Source organism: Ptychodera flava, chromosome 1 (genome assembly GCF_041260155.1).
Source record: "Ptychodera flava strain L36383 chromosome 1, AS_Pfla_20210202, whole genome shotgun sequence".
NCBI classification, from domain to species: Eukaryota; Metazoa; Hemichordata; class Enteropneusta; family Ptychoderidae; genus Ptychodera; species Ptychodera flava.
Genome location: NC_091928.1, coordinates 30,754,763 through 30,776,057, shown reverse-complemented (window position 1 = coordinate 30,776,057; position 21,295 = coordinate 30,754,763). Strand labels below are relative to the sequence as shown.

Below are 21,295 nucleotides of genomic sequence, written 5' to 3'. Positions count from 1 at the left end.
AACACCAAATAAAACCACATGGCAAAACTCAACTGAATATTTCAGTCTAGGGAATGGGAAGCCTGATGATTACACGATAACGCCACCCTATAAGGTATATTAAAATATGATTTATGATAAGAAATAATTCATTTATCTTTCAATTATGCGGTCTGGTAATTATTATTAGTATTATTTCATTATAAAGCCTTCAAAAGAAGAGAAATACAAAAACTGATACAAAGACAATTTTTTAAAAAAAAGGTATTAAATGCAAACAATTTGTACAAGACAAAGGAAAACCTAAGTTTAAAATGGCCATAATAAAATATTAAGATGTGTAGATCTTTTGCCAGCAGCAACTGGTGAATGCTGTCAGTTAGCCCATCTGGCCTTAAACATGTCTTCATATTTTTACGGATCAACTGAGAGTATCACTTGTCAAAAATATACCGCAAAAGTGAGATACCATTTCTGACACAAATTCTATTAACACGTGATACTAAATCAGTGTGACCCTCAAATCTACCACATATATGCATATTCAAAAGATTTAGGTAAACACAACGTGCACGAGAGTTATTACTAAAGATGGATTTCATCAAATCAAGAGAACTGATTTCAAGTGACGTATCAATTTTCATAACATTAATTGCCTTCAGGAAAAGAAGCTTTAAGTGATTTTGACTGATTTTTTTCGGCCTCAATAATGGATGATTTAGATATATGTTCACAGTTAATACCATACATTAAAGCTGGTCTTATGGCAGCATTCAATACATAAGCGAGTACATTACTATCAATATGGCCATTACTGAATCCAGCGCCTTGAAGTCCATAAAAAGCTTTCCTACATGCATCCATTCTATTTGTAATGTGCTCATTAGGATTAGACGATGAAAATGTAACACCTAAATAGTTCACACTTTCACATTCATCTAGTCTTACATTATTAATTAATATTAATTCTGACAATTATATTAATTAATATTAATTCTGACCAACTGGTAGCAAGTCGTTGTTAATCAAAAATACAGTATGCATTGTGATGTTTACCAAGTTGATTACAAACGACATTGGCGTCCATAAAGTCCCCCACGCCCTGAGTTCCACATACAGGTAACCATCCCGTGGTGCCATTCACACACACCTCAACGAAGCCTTCATAAGGAGACGATCCGTCGACAAGCCGAACCTTTACTGTAAAATAGTGATGCACTATCAAATGAAATGATCGTTGATTGGCCAAAGCGGAAGTGTAGTTAATAAGGGTGGAGATATTTGTTGTTAAGTCGTAAAAGTCATTTCAAAAGATTCGGTAAATCCATACTAGTTAGTTCTGATAAATCTTCAATTATTTTGCATTTCCGTTTGAACCGATCACATTGAAGCAGCTTACGATTAACAGATCTGCTGTTCAAGTGTTTATGTTTGTTTGCGCAACATTATCTCAATCTACTATTCGGTCGCAACACAACAAGCATAGAAGTGTTATCACAGTGAAGACACAATGTCAGAAATAGCAAGACAGTGGCTTTGTATTAACTTAGCACACTTTCTTTCAACTCATAATGTCATTCGATTATTGAAATACCGCTTATTTTATAGAAGGGCCGTTGTTTTCAAATTGACCCTGAAAACAAATGCCATTACACTTCCAACTTCAAAGCAAAAAACTGACAGAATATATTTCGCCTTCAATGGCATCGTAGCATTTCTTCCCCCTCCCCAACAAAATCACAAATTTCAAGTTAAAAGAATTTATTCCTTCATATTTACTTAATGCCGGGGTACTAATCACTGTAATGAGGATTATGATGCATAAGAGGAGTTGAACGTGATAGTGGTATGCGTGGTGGACAATGAAGCTCCAGATTGCACAAGTCGTGAAGATTCACAAGATGTAGAGATGAGGAATGAATGGCACTGTAACAGCCACAGTAATTTAAAAAGCTTAAAAAATCCGCACATCATATTCCAGTGTAATTAGATGCCAAGTAACATGTCGATTACAAATCTACAACAACCGCCCAATACCTTAATCTAAACGTTTATAATAAGTGCGTACGATTTGTCCCCAGCATGAACACATCCTTTGGTATTTTGAAATATCTGATACAGATGAGGTTCCGTATCCCGTATTCATTACATGAGCAAATGAACTTTAAAACTGGTTTACGCACTCCCTAAGAAAGATCTTTCGGGATGTAGTAGATCACTTTAAATTTACAGTTCATCTTCATAATTTATTTTTTTATTCACTAGTGACCTTTCCACGTTCACTGTTTGATGTGAAAACAATACTCATAGATAGGGTTGTGCCTAGCGTTATCATTATTACTATTTTATCTTCGTCATACAACCTTTTTATCCTTATTCAATATTTTATCTTTTTCCATGGTTTCACTCCACTAATCTGTATAATTTAAGTGACACACAGAATATACTTCTCGAAAAAACCTCCCTTTACTAAATATCTACCCATTATTAATGAGGTTGGCTGTGGAAGGTCAAAAGTTAGAGGAAGCATATGCTAAAGGCGCCCATAATTTTTCGCCTACTTAAACATGGATATATTCGACATCTCAATGCTAAAGCATAAAAAGGATGCACCGGTTTGGCTCAGGTTTAAAACGCGGAAAGACGCTTTATTTTACTTACACCTTTTCTATATGCTGTATAATAGTGGTGTTTATTTGCTTATATCAATCCAGTTACTTTCAAATTGCTAATGTTGATATTTTAAGCTTAAATACAGAACTTGTTTTAATATACGGCTAGTTTTCAATCGGGTTCGAACCCACAACATACCGCATCAGTCGCCTAGCGGAGAGGCCACAGAGACAACCGCTCGACTAAATCTCCACTCCCAAAAAGAGTGGTTCAATAGCCGGCTAAGTTGTTGTTAAGCAGACCTAGTTCCATAATATTTCATAGCGTAGGGAAAGCGGTACTGGTAATTTCTCGAATTAACCGACACAAACAACATCGACTTTGTGTTTTTAATTTCTGTAAGTTTCCGGAAAGTTCTATGCATATTGCCGGTGCTCACATGTATTTGTAATGCATCGACATGCACATTGAAATTATCCGGGTCGAGGAAGGTTAAAGTTGTCGAAACTGTCGTTAGAGATGTAAAACGCAACTCTGTTGAAAGGGAAAGAGGGCTGTAAATACGTCTAAAGTGTCAAAATGCATGACATGCATGATATAAATAGTACCAAATTTTTATGACGATAGTTTTAAAACGTCAGTAATTTAAGAGTTCACGTCAGCTTGCTAAGTGTGACAAGTGTTGTGATCAGGGTTGGCGGTCACAGCTGAAATAGACAAGAGGGACAAACAATTATTTTAGGAAGTCAGAACAGAAATGCTAATCACACGAAAAGAGTATTAACATTTCATTCAAGCTGAAAAAAGCTGCGAAAAGCTGATAAAGTTTCATTCAGGTTGGCTTGAACAATAGAAAGTTCCCGTTAGTAATCAAATCACCTGGAGTTGCTGCATGGTTATGATTTTATTTGAATGTGCTAAGGGCTCCAATTCTACGCAAACTCGAAGTAATAAAATGTACAATGCACAGGCTTCGCTCTCTCTATCATGTTTACGATAGTTTCACTTTATTAAATCAGCGATGTAAAGATTTGAATGATCAGTGTGAAGAAAGAACCAACATAAACTAGAAAGCATTCGCAAGCAAAAGCGAAGTTCCAGAGACCAGAGCAGCGGAAGATAAGAGATGTGTGACGAAGATTGGCGCAGAATGAAAGAGTGCTTGGGATTTTTAATATGCAAGCACGTACCTATAGTGAGGGCTGATACAACAACAGAATACAACTTAAAGCAAGGCAGTCCTGGGAATTACAGTACACAGATTACAAATGCTTACATGTACGGTAAAAACGCAACAGATACATACGGGGGCGACAACGCACGGAAATGTATTTTAGACGAGAGGAGCCATCGGACCTAGGCCATTGAACTTGAAAACCGAGGCCACATGCATTTTAATTTGATTAAAAGCAATTAACGCTTCATCTGTTAAGAGTTTTTACCACTGACTAAAACAATTTTCATTGCTATGTCGCTGTTTTCACGAGATACTGACAGTTTGATCTTGGAAAGTTGAGTTGCTTTTACTGCAGCCAACGCATGCCGGTGCGGTGACAGACAGTTCACTATGAATGTCTAGCTCTGCATGGCAGGGCTGTGTGTTACCGTCGTTAAACGGCCTCCCACCACAGCCCTACAGACTGATATAGAAAAAACCGCTGGTGGCTCCTCAGAAATACGGCGGGCAGTTTCTCCGCCGAAACAGTCGATTTTGAATCCAAATTTTGCATTGATTTTCGTTTTCGAGCACACTCACCTCGCCTAAGTACACGATGTGCCCAGCCGCGCTTGTGAACTTAGGCAAAGCCTACTTTTCTCTCTCTATGTGAGGGAAGCGTTCGTATCCGCCGCCATTGTTAATCTCATTCAACCAATGAGCACTAGGGCGAAAACCAGCGTCGAGTCTCACGCGTGGTCGAGTCTAAACCATAGGAAAGCGTAAAACGTAATAGTATATCGTCACGTATGGCGAGTATTTAGAGAAAAATAAAAAGCAAAAAGCAACAAAGAACAAAGAGAAAGAAAGCTAGAATTATTAATAGCTGAACGCAATTTGATATTTGTGCAATGCAAAATAAAAAATAAAAAAATAAACAAACAAGAAATGCCCGTAAAACCCGTCCGAGCTGAGCGATGACGTCATAAGCGTGTCGCAATTCATTCTGGGTAATGAAGGTAAAATTTGTATATAACATGTTCTATGGTAGTAATACGAGAGAAAGAAAGAAAGAAAGAAAGAAAGAAAGTGAGCAAAAACTAAGAGTTCCAGAGCTGGTCTCTGGAACTAATAATTTGTCGGCTGTTTATTTTACCAAAGATTCATGACGTTGGGATGTGAAGGTCAAGGGTCAGAAGAAGTATTTGTTGGCGGCGCCAGTAATTTTACATTAGCAAAAAATATTTGACGTTAGGATAACCCAGTAAACTGGTGGTGAAAATTCACCTCAGTGTTTAAGCTTTAATCGTCTAAAAGCTTTGTGTTTCCCCCAGTTATATCTCGCGTATTTTACCAATTATTATTAATAATAATAATGGGTTCTTATATGGCGCATATATCCACAAGTTCATGTGCTCAAGGCGCTTTACAATTATTATTACCCCTGGTCACTGGACCTTATATTTTACAACTCAACTCCCTGGGGAGCAAATAACAGTTCACATGTGCAACCAATAAGAGTAGCAGAGCTTAACGCATGCATTACAACCACTGTCCTACCAGGTACCCATCACTCCTGGGTGGGGAGAAGCAATGAGGAATGGTTGCTCAAGGACACAACACCAACTTCTTTTCTGATCAATCTGATTAAAATCAGATGTAGAGTACGGCGACGTCTACTGACGCGTACGCGGTATTCTCTTGTTGTCGCCTGTGTAGTGAGAGGCGGCGACAACAAGAGAATACCGCGTACGCGTAAGTAGACGTCGCCGTACTCTACATCTGATTTTAATCAGATTGTTTTCTGATCTGCCACTTGTTGGGACACAGGTTAGAGTCTCAAGTTTTCGAAAATCTGAACTTTACTTTTTACCCCATAGAGCACAGGGTATCGCGAGCAAATAAGTTATGAATATGATATCAATAAAATGTCATATAGTCAAGTAAACGTTTTTCATTATAAAACCCTTACCCGTGTCTGTTTGCCTATTACTTTACCCTAGCTATCTCTGCACGTATTTCAAAGAAAACAGTCCATATCTGTTAATTGCCCTCCCTAATCCCCTTCATTGATTTGTTCTGCCTATCACCAACGTGGGGTCTTATCGCCCTGGCCAAATAAGTCATTAGCAGCTCATCAGCTAGTAGACGGATTTAACGCGTGGATGGCGGCCATTTTGAATTTCAAATATCGCAAAATGTTGAGTTTTTGTTTCGCTAGTTCCAAACTTTGCACCATGAACCCCGATTTTTATTTTTGATTTGGTAAGAGAAGGGTTGAAAGTTTCACCTAGGAAAACTTGAGCAAAAGATTAAGTCTTTCCAATTCAAGGCGCATACTACCTTAAGCTTATAATGCGAAATTTGCTTGAATTAGATCAGTTTCTATGATCTCAATTAGCAATCTTTCGAAAGTGGAAGTAGCAGCCTTTGTCGACCCGCACACATAATATGAGAAAGTATACATTATTCATAGACACAGGTGGATACGATAGCATACTTATTTATGGTTTCAGTTTTTATAGATTCCCCTATCATCATGCGAACATTGCATATTTCAACAATAAACACATTCAATTTGGCCCGGTTTAAAGCAGAATAAACATTGTACAACATGTTTTACAATAGCGTCGCGCTGTTGAAACAGGAAGAAGGCTGTAACAAGATCTAGTGTAAGTATCAGAATGCGGAAAAGCTGTCATAAAACAAATTTACTGCGTAGGTGTGACTATAGTTTATTTCAGATTGCGCCTCGGGGCCAGATATTGGGATTCTCAAATTTTACAATTATTTTGTCAGGTACCACTTTTTTCGGGGGGGGGGGGACGGGCTCATACTAAAACTCTTCCAGTGAGAAAAAAAATCACATTCTCATTTGTATGAAAATCAAATATTTCCTTTTTCCTATTGAGTTAAAACAGAGATGGCGGACATTTTGAATTTGAAATATTGATCAATATTGGATAATTTGTTCCATTAGTTCAAAACTTTGCACGGTGACTCCTAATATTTTATTCTTGATTTAGTAAGAAGGTTTAGGAGAGCCTAAAAAATTAAGTCTTTGACATTCAAGGTGCATACTACCATAAAAACCAATGTTAGTGACCACTTTTCAATACAATGAAAAATAAAAATAATAAAGTTGGGTGGTCCGAAATAAAACAGTCATTCAGTACGAAAAAATTCTCTTTTGAAAATCGCCCTGCAGTCAAACCTTTGTTAAATGGGAGAAGAAACACACTGCAACCTAATTTTCGTCGATTTAAACTGCACTTCAGTAAGTAGGTTCGCTTGGTGGGCGTAAGGAATGCGGTAGCTGACATCATCGTTGTTCCACTTCTTTATACGAGAGAGATCATACACTTTGTACATAGAATGGTTTGAGTCTATTTTTAACCTAGTGACTTTGCATAATTTGTGGCCTGTCGTAAAACTAAGCGAAGCGTGTTCTTTCCTGTGGGCATATGGAATTTACGACAATCACAATTTACCATAATTTACGAGAATCACAGTATTATTAACAAATTATCAATTTTTAGAAACTCGTCCCATCGCTAACCTCCGGGCGGATTCCAGTATACATGGTTTTTTTTGCGATTTTAACTGTCCAAATATGCCCTAGATGTCAAATTTGTCAAACCATTCACTTTTTGACCGAAGTCAAAGCTCAGATGCCAGAAAACAATTCACTGTTCAAAGGTAAGGATACACTTTATCGGGTGGAAAGACAGACCACTTCAGGTGCAAACATGAACTACAGGAACAAAGTCGCGACATTTTTAAAATCATTTCCATTACCTTTTCCCACGTGAGCAACTATAGAATGTTGTCCTGCCTCTTAAACATGTTACATTATCGGCCGCCAGATCTCTACTTCCTCTCTGCCAGTTGATATGACAATAAATGCTTCAATGACATAATTTATGGTACGTACTTGCAAGTATGACACCAGTATGTTTACATCGTATGTTTATACGCATTTATTATGAGAAACCTCTGACGCTTGGCAATTAAACATGTATCAGTAAGCAGAACAACATTAAATGATTTCTCGGGTAAAACAAAAGTGAACTAATTTGAAAAGATAGCGACTCTGTCCTTTAAGGCATTTTATATCAATTTTAATGGTTCGAAATATTATTTTAAATTATTAATTTATTAATTAATTAATTTATTTATTTGTTTATTTATTCATTATTTATCTGTTTATCAATGTTAATACCTGCTGACTTTTCTGTCTATCTATGTTTGTGCGTGTACGACTTCATTTACGCCCGATATCTGAAACCAAGTTAATCTGGAGACTTGCCCTATGAAGAACTTGAAATCATTTTATAAGCTTTGAATCAATGGACGGAATGAACAAAATCTGAACATCTTGTCTTTGTTTGTTCGTTTGCTTGCTTGGGTGTTCGTTTGTGAGCTGGGTAGGTTGGGTAGAAACGGTCAATCATGAATCGATAAAAGTATTTGGTCATTCGTCACGTCCACGGTCTGACTTACAATGTACACATAGGCATGACAATCTAATATTTATATGCAGTCATGAAACATCATGAGGAACTATGTACAGTAATACCTGTGATGGTAATAACTTAGTAAAATAGATTCAACACTTCAAAACTGGATTAACCACACATATTGTACACTATCATTGAGCTCCTAGGAAACATTACTGCGATCTGAATGCTCGCTTCCCCTTCTACCCGCTAGAACACATGTAACACGGACTTGTAGGCAAATAAAAACAGATATTTCTTTGTAAGTCATAAGTATACTTCATCTGTTTACGATTATAAACGCTCAGTTGTGTTTGTGATCCTGCTATTTATTCGTTTCTGAATGCCTTAAAGCTTTTCGTTGGCGCTTTATTAACCCCAATTTTACGTGGTCACGGCCTTCGCACCTGGCTCAATCTTTGATTGTCGGTTATTTACGGGATGGTCGCCAGTGCACGTGGCAAACTATCATTAATCAATATGGTGACCATGCGTGCCTGAATAAGAGACACAGCATCGTTTGAGACATCTACGCTGACATAGTTTGCATGGTGTTACATACAATTGTTCTGTAAAATTTGACATGACACGGCTGACGATCGCTTCCCCAACGTTATTTTAAGCTCTGTTCTGTTGATCTAAAAAACAAGCCACTGCGTGACAAGTTTTTTCATTTGCAGGTAGACAATGAGGCGTCTCGTTGACACATTACTGAGAAAAAAACGCTTGAGGTGAAAGATCTGGCAAAGAACAACCTTGAAATATTTTTTTCTAAGTAAACGGTGTGAATTTCTGGATACATTATAATAGTAGGACAATTGTGGGTAGTATGGAGAACATGCGCACTAGCATTATAATTATTAACATACACCTTTACATCCTGTTATATAATTTTTTGAAAACTAAAGATTTGAGAGACGGTCTTTGTAAAGATGTTGAAATGTTTTAATCACCTGCATCGTAAATTAACGTACAGGGTATAAAGATACTTAAAGTGCACATTTGACGTGCCTTTCAGTATGAAACCGTGTGGTTTATATTTCGTCACGTACTCAAAAAGCACGCCCGATTTTGAACTTGTCTCAAAAAGGTCTACAATTCGGAGCTGAAATCCTTTTAAGCGACGTCATTCGTAATACCACACAATTATTGTTCTCAGGAGGAACATTAGCTACATAATATATTTCTGAGCCAAGTCTATCTACTTCCGCGTTGTATTAGTCAACTGCTAGCGTGGTATTTGTTCTTGTTGGTGAAAGGTTAATGGGGAATACCCACTCTGGATTCTCTTCAGCAAAAGTGCGGCAGGTTATAATTATATCAGGCCTTCGTTATCACTCTCCGATAAATTCTAATCGTGTTCACTTTCAAACTATCGTATCATTGCCTGCTTTCAAGATACAAGACAACATAAAACTATGACAATTAATATAACAGTTACTTCTAAATCAACAAAATTTGTTGTGGGCATCTAGCTTCTGTTCGACAACATTTTGTGTGCAATCCTTTGATGTTTGATTAAAAGTCTTGGATTTGACGAACTGGACTTCGTTTTTACTCTTAATCTTACAGAAGGAAAAAGGGCGTTGGCTTCGTGCGTGAGAAATATGAGCCAAGTTTGGTCTTGTTGTTGCCATCTCTACTATCGTAAGTTTCATACCACTTAACTTCCGGATACTTAAAATGGCCCCGTGGCTTTTAAGTGTTAGCCACGCTGGAATACAGTGACAAAACTTTGATTCATATCATAATGCATAGTGCAAATGTACAGTAGAAATATCAGTAAAGTTTCAATATTGCGTTGTCTTATTTGCAGTTGTCCTCTAACCACAGTTTCCACTTACTGCACTTTTTCTGTTAGAAACTTACCTCCGTTTCCTCGTACGCTGGCAACAACGAGCAGAACCATTAACACAACCAGCGAGGTAGCTCTGACTTGCCGTCTTCGATACTCCATTACTTTACCTTTACATAGTCTGTCCCTATCTAACCAGCAACAATAACATTCTAGTGCAATTAGGCGAATAGAGAAGGGAAAAAACATTGTCGATTTCCCGGTTCAAAGGTTACATGTTGACTTCACTGGCGTGTTATTTGAAGCAGGGACCTTAGCTCTGACGTCCCACTGTGCTCAGCTAGTGCGTACTACACGTCACCGCCATATATCATATAGTGGACCTATCAATGACTGTATTCAGTATCCCCTTCGAGACATACACTGCGCTTGGCGGAGACAGAAAGTCACCGCTCATTGAAAGGGTTCACCGATTTTCGGGGCAATTGATTGTATACACTGCAACGTCACACCTTCTTGATTTCCATTGATTGTAAAAACTCACTCAATTCTGCAATATGAAACAAACAAACGAGAAACACTGTGCGCCAAATATTCTAACTCGCAGCTCTATTTTTTGGTCTTTTAAAGGGAATTTGAAATCATAAAGTCATCAAATGAATGAATTATCCATGTTTCGTCATCTCTTTTCCCAAAACATGCACAGGGTCGGTCAAAAACGAAGGGGCGGGCGTAATAATACTTGGGAAGGGGCAAGATTGATCTCTTCCTGCCAGACTCATTTCGTTCCGAACCCTCAGCCCACATACAAGTGCAGGTGCACTTGACCTAAAACATATGTTCTTTAATAGTCTAATGATAGCAAGATGTGTTTGTCACAGTTCAGTAGTCTGCTTATATAGTATCATCCTTGAGTATCTGCGCGGACTATTACCGAGTTAACGCGATAAGCGTTTCTGTAAGTTCGATTTACGGACGGTCTTGTATTGAGTGACACTGGCTGACGCTATGTATAAATTCCCCAGTAAAAGGTTCACTGGGCGATAACATTACCCCAACGTAGGGTCCGGTGTAGCACGCACAGTATGATTTGCTATTCGGTAAACAATTTTCCCACAAAAGGAGTGATGATATAAGAATCCGGAAAGACAAGTAAGACTGTGTTCACAAACACCTCCGGAAGTAGCGGGAGATTGGGGAGGGGGCGCTTGACAAATATAAGGGCACATTGCCGACACGAAAATAATGCTGCTGATTTGAAATAACACCATGGGTCAATAATGAAAAAAGTAAATGAAATAAAGTATAACAAACACTTTCTCAATTGCATAATAGTTTGACAAGTCTATTAAAAAACAAGAGCTTACGTGAAACTGCGCTAGCCATTTTAGTGTCAAAAGAACGTTTTTGGTTGAACAACATGATTAAATCCGATGTATAGATGGATTGGTCTTTCCACTGTTTTTTTGATTTTGCTTTTTTTTTTTAAAGAAAAATACTCAACAAATCAGAGTGTGGCTTCCTCAGCGCATTTTGATGCAAACTGACACTCACATAAATTGGCGTTCGAGTTACAGTAATCTACTGAAACAACTCGCTCTGAAGGTTGTGATTTTCGGGTAAGTCGACCTAATCCATTCATGTCTATTACCAAATTAACTGATCTTATTGTGTCGCTTTGTAGTTTGTGTCCATTTGTCATCCTCTCCTCCAGCGCTTTCTGTAACGCAGTTTGATTGGCTAGGGAAAGCGCGATGTTTTAATGGGATTTCCTATGGCGCAGCGCGCAGGTTCAGATGCAGTGAGGGAGGACCGGAGAAAAATACATACCGCAATACGATAGCGTAAAACAACGACCCATCTCTACATTGGTTTTTAATCAGATTATGGGTTGAAGACAAGTACGGACATAATGATGTAGCTGATCCTCACGTCTGTTTACCAGAAGAGGAGGCTATTATGATTTGCAAAGTGAGAGAATTGAAAGATGCAGCCCGCCACGCCTCTTTGGACCAAAGATATAACACGCATTTCTGGAAGGGGGCATCGTGCCACCAACTTTTAGTTTGAGTTTGTAGATACTTGAAATATTTTGAGGTTGTAAGAGTGTCCTTTAAAAAACTTAGAGCAATTATTCTAAAACTCCCTCATCCCCTCCCCAAGGTGCTGTTAACGAAGCTCATTGTAAGCAGAGACGAGTATAAAAGGTGACACTCTCATGTGTAAAGATGGATACCCTTACAAGAAGCAATAAATTTGTACTGTTACACGTACTGCGTTGAAATACGGTCACTCTTTGTGGCGAGACCATGGTGGAAGTATGCCCAAAATGCCTCGCGACGTTGATTTCAATAAGTAATCGCGCTGAATCGGTAGAGGGCGTTTACAGAATAGGTGTGTGATTTGCGATTTTTTTCGCGACAGCATATATGCGCAGACGTTCATAACAACACTATTAGGGTACGATCACGACATATGATGCACATACTGTACAAGTATTTACTGTCCATGAAAAGACGTTCGCAAGAGGCATAGGAGCGAGTAGATTTTTCCCGTCCTGTAACAAAAGTAAAGTATGAAAAATGTAATTACTTCTGTGCTAGGTGGAAAATTTGCAAAAACCCTGAGGGTAGAAAGCAAGATTCTGTCATTTTTGGTTATCATGGAGCTTTTGGTACCTTGCATTGATATACTTCTCGACCATGTTTGAAAGTGTCTAAAGCCCTGTCATTTCTTGCCGGGGATTTCATGGTCAACAATGAATCATAGTGCGTTGTATATTGTTCGCAATTTCTTTTGTTTTTTGTTGTGTCACATGTCATTAGTTGGTTAATAATGGCTCGAAAAGCTAAGTAAGCGGAAATTCAAATAGTTTTGTATAATTGTTTCGTCTTCACATGGAATATCATTACATCCCCTCACAAACTAGACAGGCCTTAAGGTAGCTATATACCTTTTAGACACTTTCAGATTTTTATTTTTTTCTCAATTGTGTTCGAACCCACAACATACGGCATCAGTCGCCTAGCTGAGAGACCACAGACAGAACCACTCGGCTAAATCTCCACTCCCAAAAAAGAGTGGTTCAATAGCCGGCTAAGTTGTTACATTTTTCTGACTGAGACCGCTCAACACGTTGTAGAGTTCGTGAAGCACTCACGCACGCATGCTCACTATCATACATCGCACATACACACTTTATCGAAGCGAAGAAACGAATTTCATCGCTTTAACTGGGCGAACGATAACCTCGGGGACAATTCTGTCCACCAGCAGTGTTACCAACCCAGGGTAGAAAATACGGATAGTTTTCAATCGGATTCGAACCCACAACATACGGCATCAGTCGCCTAGCTGAGAGGCCACAGACAGAACCACTCGGCTAAATCTCCACTCCCAAAAAAGAGTGGTTCAATAGCCGGCTAAGTTGTTACATTTTTCTGACTGAGACCGCTCAACACGTTGTAGAGTTCGTGAAGCACTCACGCACGCATGCTCACTATCATACATCGCACATACACACTTTATCGAAGCGAAGAAACGAATTTCATTGCTTTAACTGGGCGAACGAAATAGTTATTTTCATCATTCCAGCTAACATATTGATGCAATTTGCAATGAACAAATTTGAAGCCTTTAATTCAATTCTCAATTTAGCGTCACGTTTTCCTTTTTATCGGATCAACATGTTATTGATAAGGTTTTGGCCATCTATTAAAATTGCTTCTTTTCTTTATATAATCCTTAAAAGTAAGTTGTCTACGTATGTCGTTGATATCTCAAACTTACCAGTTAAGTGAACGGGTTACTGGTAATACTAAATCGAAAACAATACAAGTTGGCAAAACGAAGCCATAATAGTACATGCAGAATTTGTGTTTATTCGAAGGAAATACATTCCCAGACAATATTGTCATTTTGAGAAACTCTTATTTAAGTGTCAAATTAGCCATTTATTTGGCACAAAAGATCCTCTCTAAAATAAAGCGAAATACAAAATCTATGACGGATGCAAAAAATTGACGTAGGTCTCTCATCATGACGCAATCAGAGGAAAATATGCAAAACTAAAATCAGGCGATATGGCACAGTAATCTCGCTGTTATGCTTTTAAGCTGCTCAACAAATGCACTCAAGAATTCCTCTATGTAAATGTGTTAAATAATGTGCACCCTCGGTGTTAGTGGGGCTATGTTCTTGCAAATTAATGTAGTTCCGGGTTATGATGTGTTTGACCTAAAGACTTCAAAATATCCTCTCAATTGCACTTACGTTCACATTTTGATTATGCAATACGACATATCGTGTAAGAACCAAATTGAAGCAGTTCTCACCCTTTTTACAAAAACTAGAATCACGTTATACTATAACGACAGTTCTTATAACAGTAAAGTGATAGTAATATTTAATAATGACCTCATTTGTAAACTTATGTGTATATATTTCACTGAAAACAATCCCGCAACAGTAATCAGCCCGAAGAGGCTTTTAAACCGTAGATGACGGCAACCATAAAGCAGAGATGGGTCGTCAAAAAGTGCATCAAATAGAGGGATGAGGCGATATGTAAAATTTAGTAGTGTTTTTTGTGCCATTTTGCAGAGAACACGTAGTAATTCTTGTATACTAATGTTGTGCAAATTTCCTGTTAATGTTGTTATAAACTAAAACATTTCATAAAATAAAATGATATCATATCAGTGTGTCAGTCACGCCAATAGGTCATTGTTATTGAACGAGAGCTCATTTTGGCCGTGATAAAAATGTATCAGTTTCATCAGTGCTAAAACGGGCCCCTCAACTAGAACAGAAACCTAATGCTGAGATAGAGGAGATTTTGTTAGCAAAAAGAATCCTGGACTTAAGCATTCTAGCAGATAGCAGGGACTAGCAGGTATGAAAAATAGTTTTAATGTATAGTTTTGCTAATTGGCAGCTAATCACATTAATCGTGCGATTCAGTAACATATGAACTTAGCGCATAAATGCATTGACATTCAAAAAATGCATATCAAAACATGTAAATACAGAAATAAATATTAACTTGTATTTGTAACATGTTAAATGATATGCAATATGCGTACAAAAATACTTTAGGCATCGTATTACAGAGATTACATTTAGTTTTGACTTCACATGCTGTGGTAATAAATTACAAATAAAACAAAATTGTATCAGTTATTAAAAATTAGCGGGAGGACGTGTTCGTGCTTAGGATATAAAGTTTATTGCTGTACGGCTTGTATGTATAAATGCATTAACTTTCAATAAATACATACCCAAGCATGTAAATACCAAAATAAATAATACAATATATTTTTAACATGCAAATTAATGTGCAACATGCGAAAAACATACTTTAGGTATGCATTACAAAAATTCAGTTAGTTTTCACTTCAGATGCTGTGGTAATGAATTGCAAATAAAAAAATGTATTATTAATTAAAAATTGGCGCGAGGATGCATTATCATCCAATAAATGCATACCAAAACATTTAAATATAGATTGATGAATATCAAAGTGCATTTTATAACGTGTAAATCAATATGCAACACGCGTAAAAATATACTTTATGCATTGCGTTCGATTTCAGTTTGTGTTAACTTCAGTTTTGATTTTATGGTTTGTACTATAAACCTTTGCCTAGGATTGAATGCACTCGAATAAAGGTATGGATTAAGTTATTTAATTATTTAATGACGTCACGGATGGGATTCACTCAATAGAAATAAATCCTAAGGTTTATGCGTCGACTTGTTTTTCATTTCAGTAGGAATACAAGTTTAAAGTGTCGAACTCAAATGTCAATCTTTGATATGGGGATTAATATTATTTACTGTGTATGATTCATGGCCAATAGCAGGATACACAAGGTTTGCAAAACTCTAAAAGTAAGATTAATATCACATACACATTCATTTCTTAATCATTTTTGTTTCAGTAATGAATCTATATCTTCAGTAACATTGGATCACTGCATGATACATGCATGATGTTAGTGTATTGCTGGTTTTTTTTCTTTTTGATAAAATATCTTTCCAAATCAACCATAAATGTATTTAATTTTGACTGTACACTTCAAATGTGTCAAATACAAAGATTCCCCGCCTTAATATGTAATATGTTGATGGTTTTAATGACAACCTTTAGCATAGCAAATGTGTTGCAGAAAGCCTTGTACCGTCGATATCCTTATCCTGTGTAAATGTAAGCCGAGTTGAGGTGGAATAAAATGATATCCTTACAGAATGGCTAATATAGCTGCCTTCCGAACTGGTGAAGGGTTAAGGTTCTAGCTCCTTGTCTAGAAGTGCCGATTTTGCCCCTATCATTAATCGTGTTCACCAAGGGTACAAATCTTACTCACAAAGTACAAAATGAGAAGGAAGAACATGAATAGAACTTGTGTACCATGTAAAAATAGTTTGCTCCGCAATGATCGGCGGGAAGCTTATAAAAAATCATGATCATGTAAGAATACAATGCATTGACATGAAAACGAAAACGTTGAATATGCAAATCTTACTAGTCGCTCTTTTTTTCAGGCTCTCGAAATGCCTCATATATCAAACGTCGCGCGCCAAAGACGATTAATGGTAACTTGTTGATGACGTAGCGGACGGAACCATTTTTAACTTGCCAACTTTGGGATTTAAAAATGATCAAATTACATATTTTACATAGGAAATCAAGTTTTTAGAAATTTGTACGTTAAAAACTCGATTGACCATATAACATTGACTTGAAGATATCAATGCGCCGTACGATGATGAAAATCGTCCTATTTTGGACGGATTTTCAAACCATATGATTGTCATTTGCAAAGAAAGTCAAACATTTGAAGCAAAAATTATGTGAGAGGGGCATGAAGTAAAACACTATTGTCTAAACATGAGACTATGTGCCCGAGGGTAGGTAACCATTTGCCCGACGAAAGGAGGGCAAACGGTCTCCTGCCTCGAGGGTATATAGTCCCTTGTTTGGGCTATAATGTTTTTATAACATACCTCTCTTACATAGTTTCACTTGAAATTGTTGGGATTACAATAATATAATATGACAATCATGTGTTAGACAAAAAATCTTAAAAGATAGAATGAATTTCATCATCGAACGGCGCATTGATGCATTTAAATCACTGTTATGCGGTTTATTGAATTTTTTTCCCATAATTTTCTAAAAACAGCATTTCCTATTTAAAACATAATTTTATGATTTTTAAATGCCAGACTTGTCAAGTTGTAAATAGTACCGTCTCACTTTTAGTCAAATGATGACTATGCGGCCAGCTACGTCATCAACAAGTTACCATTGAATGCTATGGACCGCGCGACGTACGATATACGAGGCATTTAGTAATATATATTGGGTCATTTCTGGGCTAATAGATTGCTTAGGTGCCATGCTACGGGCAGTGTTATGTAGTATCAAAAACAACGGCGGCAGGACCATCTGGAAGCATATTTTCGTGTGTTCGCATGATACGTGAATAACATACCTAGCAGTCTGTTTAGTTTCCAAGTATTGAATCCAATGATTCATAGAGGACGTTGTCCACTAAACTTTTGTCTGTTTCTGATGTGTTAATATGTCCATCAATGTGGTCGTCACTTTCATTATTGCTATCCTTCTGTAAATGATCGCCAGTGTCTGGTGGCTCCGTTTTTTCTTCTGTTGTATATTTGAAGAAGGGTTCTACTATATTAGCCTTGTCCCCGTCAACACTTGAAGGGGAATTTTCGGGCTTCTTAGGTGATTTCAGTTCGTCTAGCATGACCTTCTGTCCGAGTTTTGCCAGGTAACTCAACTTGCCTTTTCCCAGAGGACCGTCAGTAACCTCTTTGCTGTTCTCTCCAGATGTTTCCATGGTTCTGGCATTTATTTGAGAAGATTAATTACCAATGAGATCATCGATGGACTCATAAATGATATTATCAACCATACCTTCGCCATTGTTTACCAAATTTTCGAAGCTTTTGTTATCTGACGCATTCTCAGTTGGTCGCGTCTCCACGTCGGATGGAGATGTATGACTTTTTGAATCACTTTTAGCTTTACCTGAATCTTCAAGCATCGCGGGTTTTGATTTTGCCTTTCCTTTATCCAGGTAGCCCGCTTCCATTTTGGCTACGTATTTATTTTCGTTAGTGCTACTGTCTGTCATTCCAATGTTTGGGTCTGCAAGTTCATATTCAACGTCATCATCATCTCCTCCAACAATGTCGTATAAATTGGCATCATTCCTGTCTTCTTTATCGACTTCAAATTGAAGATCTCTTCCCTCCTTTTTCATTTCGATGCCTTCAATCACGTTACCATTATCATGTAATTTGACGTTCCTCGAGACGTCTTTTCCTTTACCTATCCTCTCCTTTTCAACAGCTGCATCAGGGTGTTTCTCAAGTGTAGTTGATAAAGGCGGTTGAAAATCGAATTTGAGGGTATTTTGCTTCTGCGCATGATCACGTCCATCTGGTGATTTAGCTTGGGAAGGGAGGACAATTTTACCCAGTTTCTGCAAATATCCCTCCTTGTTTTGCCCCTTGCCATCACTTTCTTTCATGATATTCACTTCATGACGACCAACCTTGTCTTGACTTTCAGCTTCATTGTCTGGAGATTCTATTTCAGACGTTACCAAACTACCAGCTGATTCGTACAATATGTTGTCAACCATTTTATCCTCGCCGAGTTCTTCATCTTTAAACATCTCATTGATTTCCTGTCCTTGCTTGGATGCTCTTTGCTTTGTTGAAAACCGCTTTCTCCTAAGCTGTCCTGGTAGATAACGTTGTCAACAAATCCTTCCTTGTCCGTGGCACCTATCTCGGAATCGTCAGCACCGTCAGTTGAAAGATCCATCGGAGACTCTTCCTCAGTTTTGTCAAATGAAACTTTCCTTAATGTTGCCTTCCCACTTTCTTTGTATCCATTCATCTTTTCTATGGGTGACTCTGTTTCCCTTTTTAAATGCGTTTGTATCTGTTTCTTTGCGTCCTCTTGGATCACAACGCCATCAGCAGCACGCGCGTCTTTGCTGTCGCTTTCACTGGGTTCGTACAGTATGTTATCTAGGAACCCTTCCTCGTTATCCCCAACACTTTCATAAATTCCATCCTTGTCATGTTCAGGGTCATCACCGAAGTCATACAGTACGTTTTCTGCCATTTTGAATTGATCTCCCCTTCTAGGGTCCCTCTTGGTGCTATCAGCACTTTTCAGCTTGTCGTGGTCAGCTGTTGCCGATTTCAGGGAACGCTTCCTGAACATCTCGCTGTGTACGAGCTCTTTTAGCACATGCTGACCCATTTTCTCAGAGTATTTTTCCTTTTCACCAAGCGTTTCCTGTACGCCTTTGTTATTTTCACTATCATCAACCAATTTCTCAACAAAATTACCATGGCCGTCGATTTCCGAGTGCGGATCGTCGTCTTCGGACAATTCATCAGGTGTCCCGGACTCCGTAGTTGTGTCATAATGTTTATAGCCTGATATGGACATTTGCTCTGAAAGGGCAGATTTGCTGGCCATTGTATCTGGTATGTCCATGGATTTGCCAGTCTGCAAATCATGGTTAATTTCAGATTTTGAAGTTTGTTTCTTAAATCTTCCACTTCGAGCATTCTTGCTGCCCCTATTGGTGAAATGTTGGAATGTGTCATGGCCGTGGTTGTGATTGTGATTACCAAAATTTTCAATATCTCGGGGATTCTCGCCGTCATTGTCACCACCAGGTGCATAAGAATCTTTGCCAAGCAAGGTTTTGTCACGTTCGATAAGTGCAGTTCTTTTGCGAGAGTTCTCATCTTTGTCACTTCCGTTTTCGAGATTCGAGATGTCTTCTGATGTGTCCTTTGCCGTTTTCTTCCTCTTCATTTTGAACCACGCTCCCTTGCCTTGCCTTTTCACACTGTGTTGGTCATCTTCACTCCTGACACTTGTCTGTTGCTGATCTTGCTCAGTCGGGCTTGTCAGTTGAACGGTGCCGTCTTCCCGAGTCTTTCCCTCAAGATACCCCTCATCAGTCATGTCTATCATGGTAATGAGTGAGTCCTGGTGTTCGTTGCTTTGTTTCTCAGCACGCATAGAGTCAGATTGGCGTCTACTCTTCATTCTTGGCGAGAAAGCGAATATGTCGCTTCTTGTCACTTTCTTAAAACTGTCTTTCCTTTGAAGATAATTGAATAGCATACCAAACAAAGTTAGAGTGTATTCTACGACACAAAGTACTAGATGGAATGAAAATTCAGCTTTAATGCACCTCTGTGATACCTTTTAGTATAGGTCATAGCTTTTTTCACCGCAAATTTGCTCAGCAAATGATACGTTATGCACTGACATCGAAAGAGAAAGTTCAAGGACACGCCCAAATGTAGAAAACAATGAAAAGTATGACAATTATAGGAGAAATCAAAACTGACGATTTACCTTCTGCACAGGATGATAATAATTATGATCAACACGATGAAGATCAACACCCCGATCACTGACCCCACTATAGCACCTGTAGAAGGAACCATTCTATAATTATTAGAGTTGCTAATACAGTACCACTGCTTGTCATTAAACGAATGATACTATAATGTCATTTACAACTATTTAGAATGTGTGAAAGCAATGAATTGCAACAGAACGTATGATAATTACAATTCTATAGCGAGTGAAATTGAAAAATCATCAATACGTCTACTATCCCTGAAAAAGTATTACCTTAATGAGGAAATGAAATATCCGATCGCGTTCATTCTATTTTCAGGAGAACTTGGAGTTTAAAATGTAAATAGCTAGAGTGGTGTGACAAAAAAACAGTGTGGAGTTGAATCGAGACCGTTTGTTCAATTCTGCATTGAAAGATGCCGGTTTGCATAATTTATGATCATATGGTGAATTCTATTTCAAGTTTACAATAAGTTCTTGCACCCACTGATCGAAATGGCTGATTCTTTCGTTTGACAACTGCCATGAGTTTAATATGTATCTTGCGATTTCCTCTAATGCAATATGATTGTAAAACTCACCCGTTTGTGTCTTGCTCTGCATCTGTTCTCCAATTGGAACAACTGTCGAAAAAACTTGAAACATAGTCCAGTTATTCTAATGACCATTATTTACGTGATAGTGTGTTACAATTCCCAGGGATACTGTGCGATGAAAAATGGCTGTGAATCCCTAAATATGGAAGTTAACTAAAGTATACTAACATTAGACAGAACAAGGTACAAACAAAAATCATACAAATTTGATTACAACAT

General features: G+C 37.9%; 2 protein-coding genes across 2 annotated transcripts in view; both read right to left on the bottom strand.

Annotated features, from left to right (window-relative positions):
- LOC139135069 (uncharacterized) overlaps window positions 1–10,273 on the bottom strand; it is a 41,904-nt gene extending 31,631 nt beyond the window's left edge. The window contains exons 1-2 of the mRNA XM_070702269.1: window positions 10,117–10,273; window positions 1,036–1,179 (exon numbers count right to left, since the gene is read on the bottom strand). The gene's annotated coding sequence lies outside the window, so the exon portion shown is untranslated. The remainder of the gene's footprint in view (window positions 1–1,035; window positions 1,180–10,116) is intronic.
- A 3,695-nt stretch (window positions 10,274–13,968) lies between these two features.
- On the bottom strand, window positions 13,969–21,146 carry LOC139135032 (uncharacterized). The gene is made up of 3 exons (XM_070702218.1): window positions 21,062–21,146; window positions 20,472–20,547; window positions 13,969–20,211 (listed from the first exon to the last, which is right to left on the bottom strand). Exons 1-3 carry the CDS (start codon window positions 21,123–21,125, stop codon window positions 18,678–18,680), a joined length of 1,674 nt encoding a protein of 557 aa, XP_070558319.1. The 5' UTR covers window positions 21,126–21,146; the 3' UTR covers window positions 13,969–18,677.
- Between the last annotated feature and the right edge of the window lie 149 nt (window positions 21,147–21,295).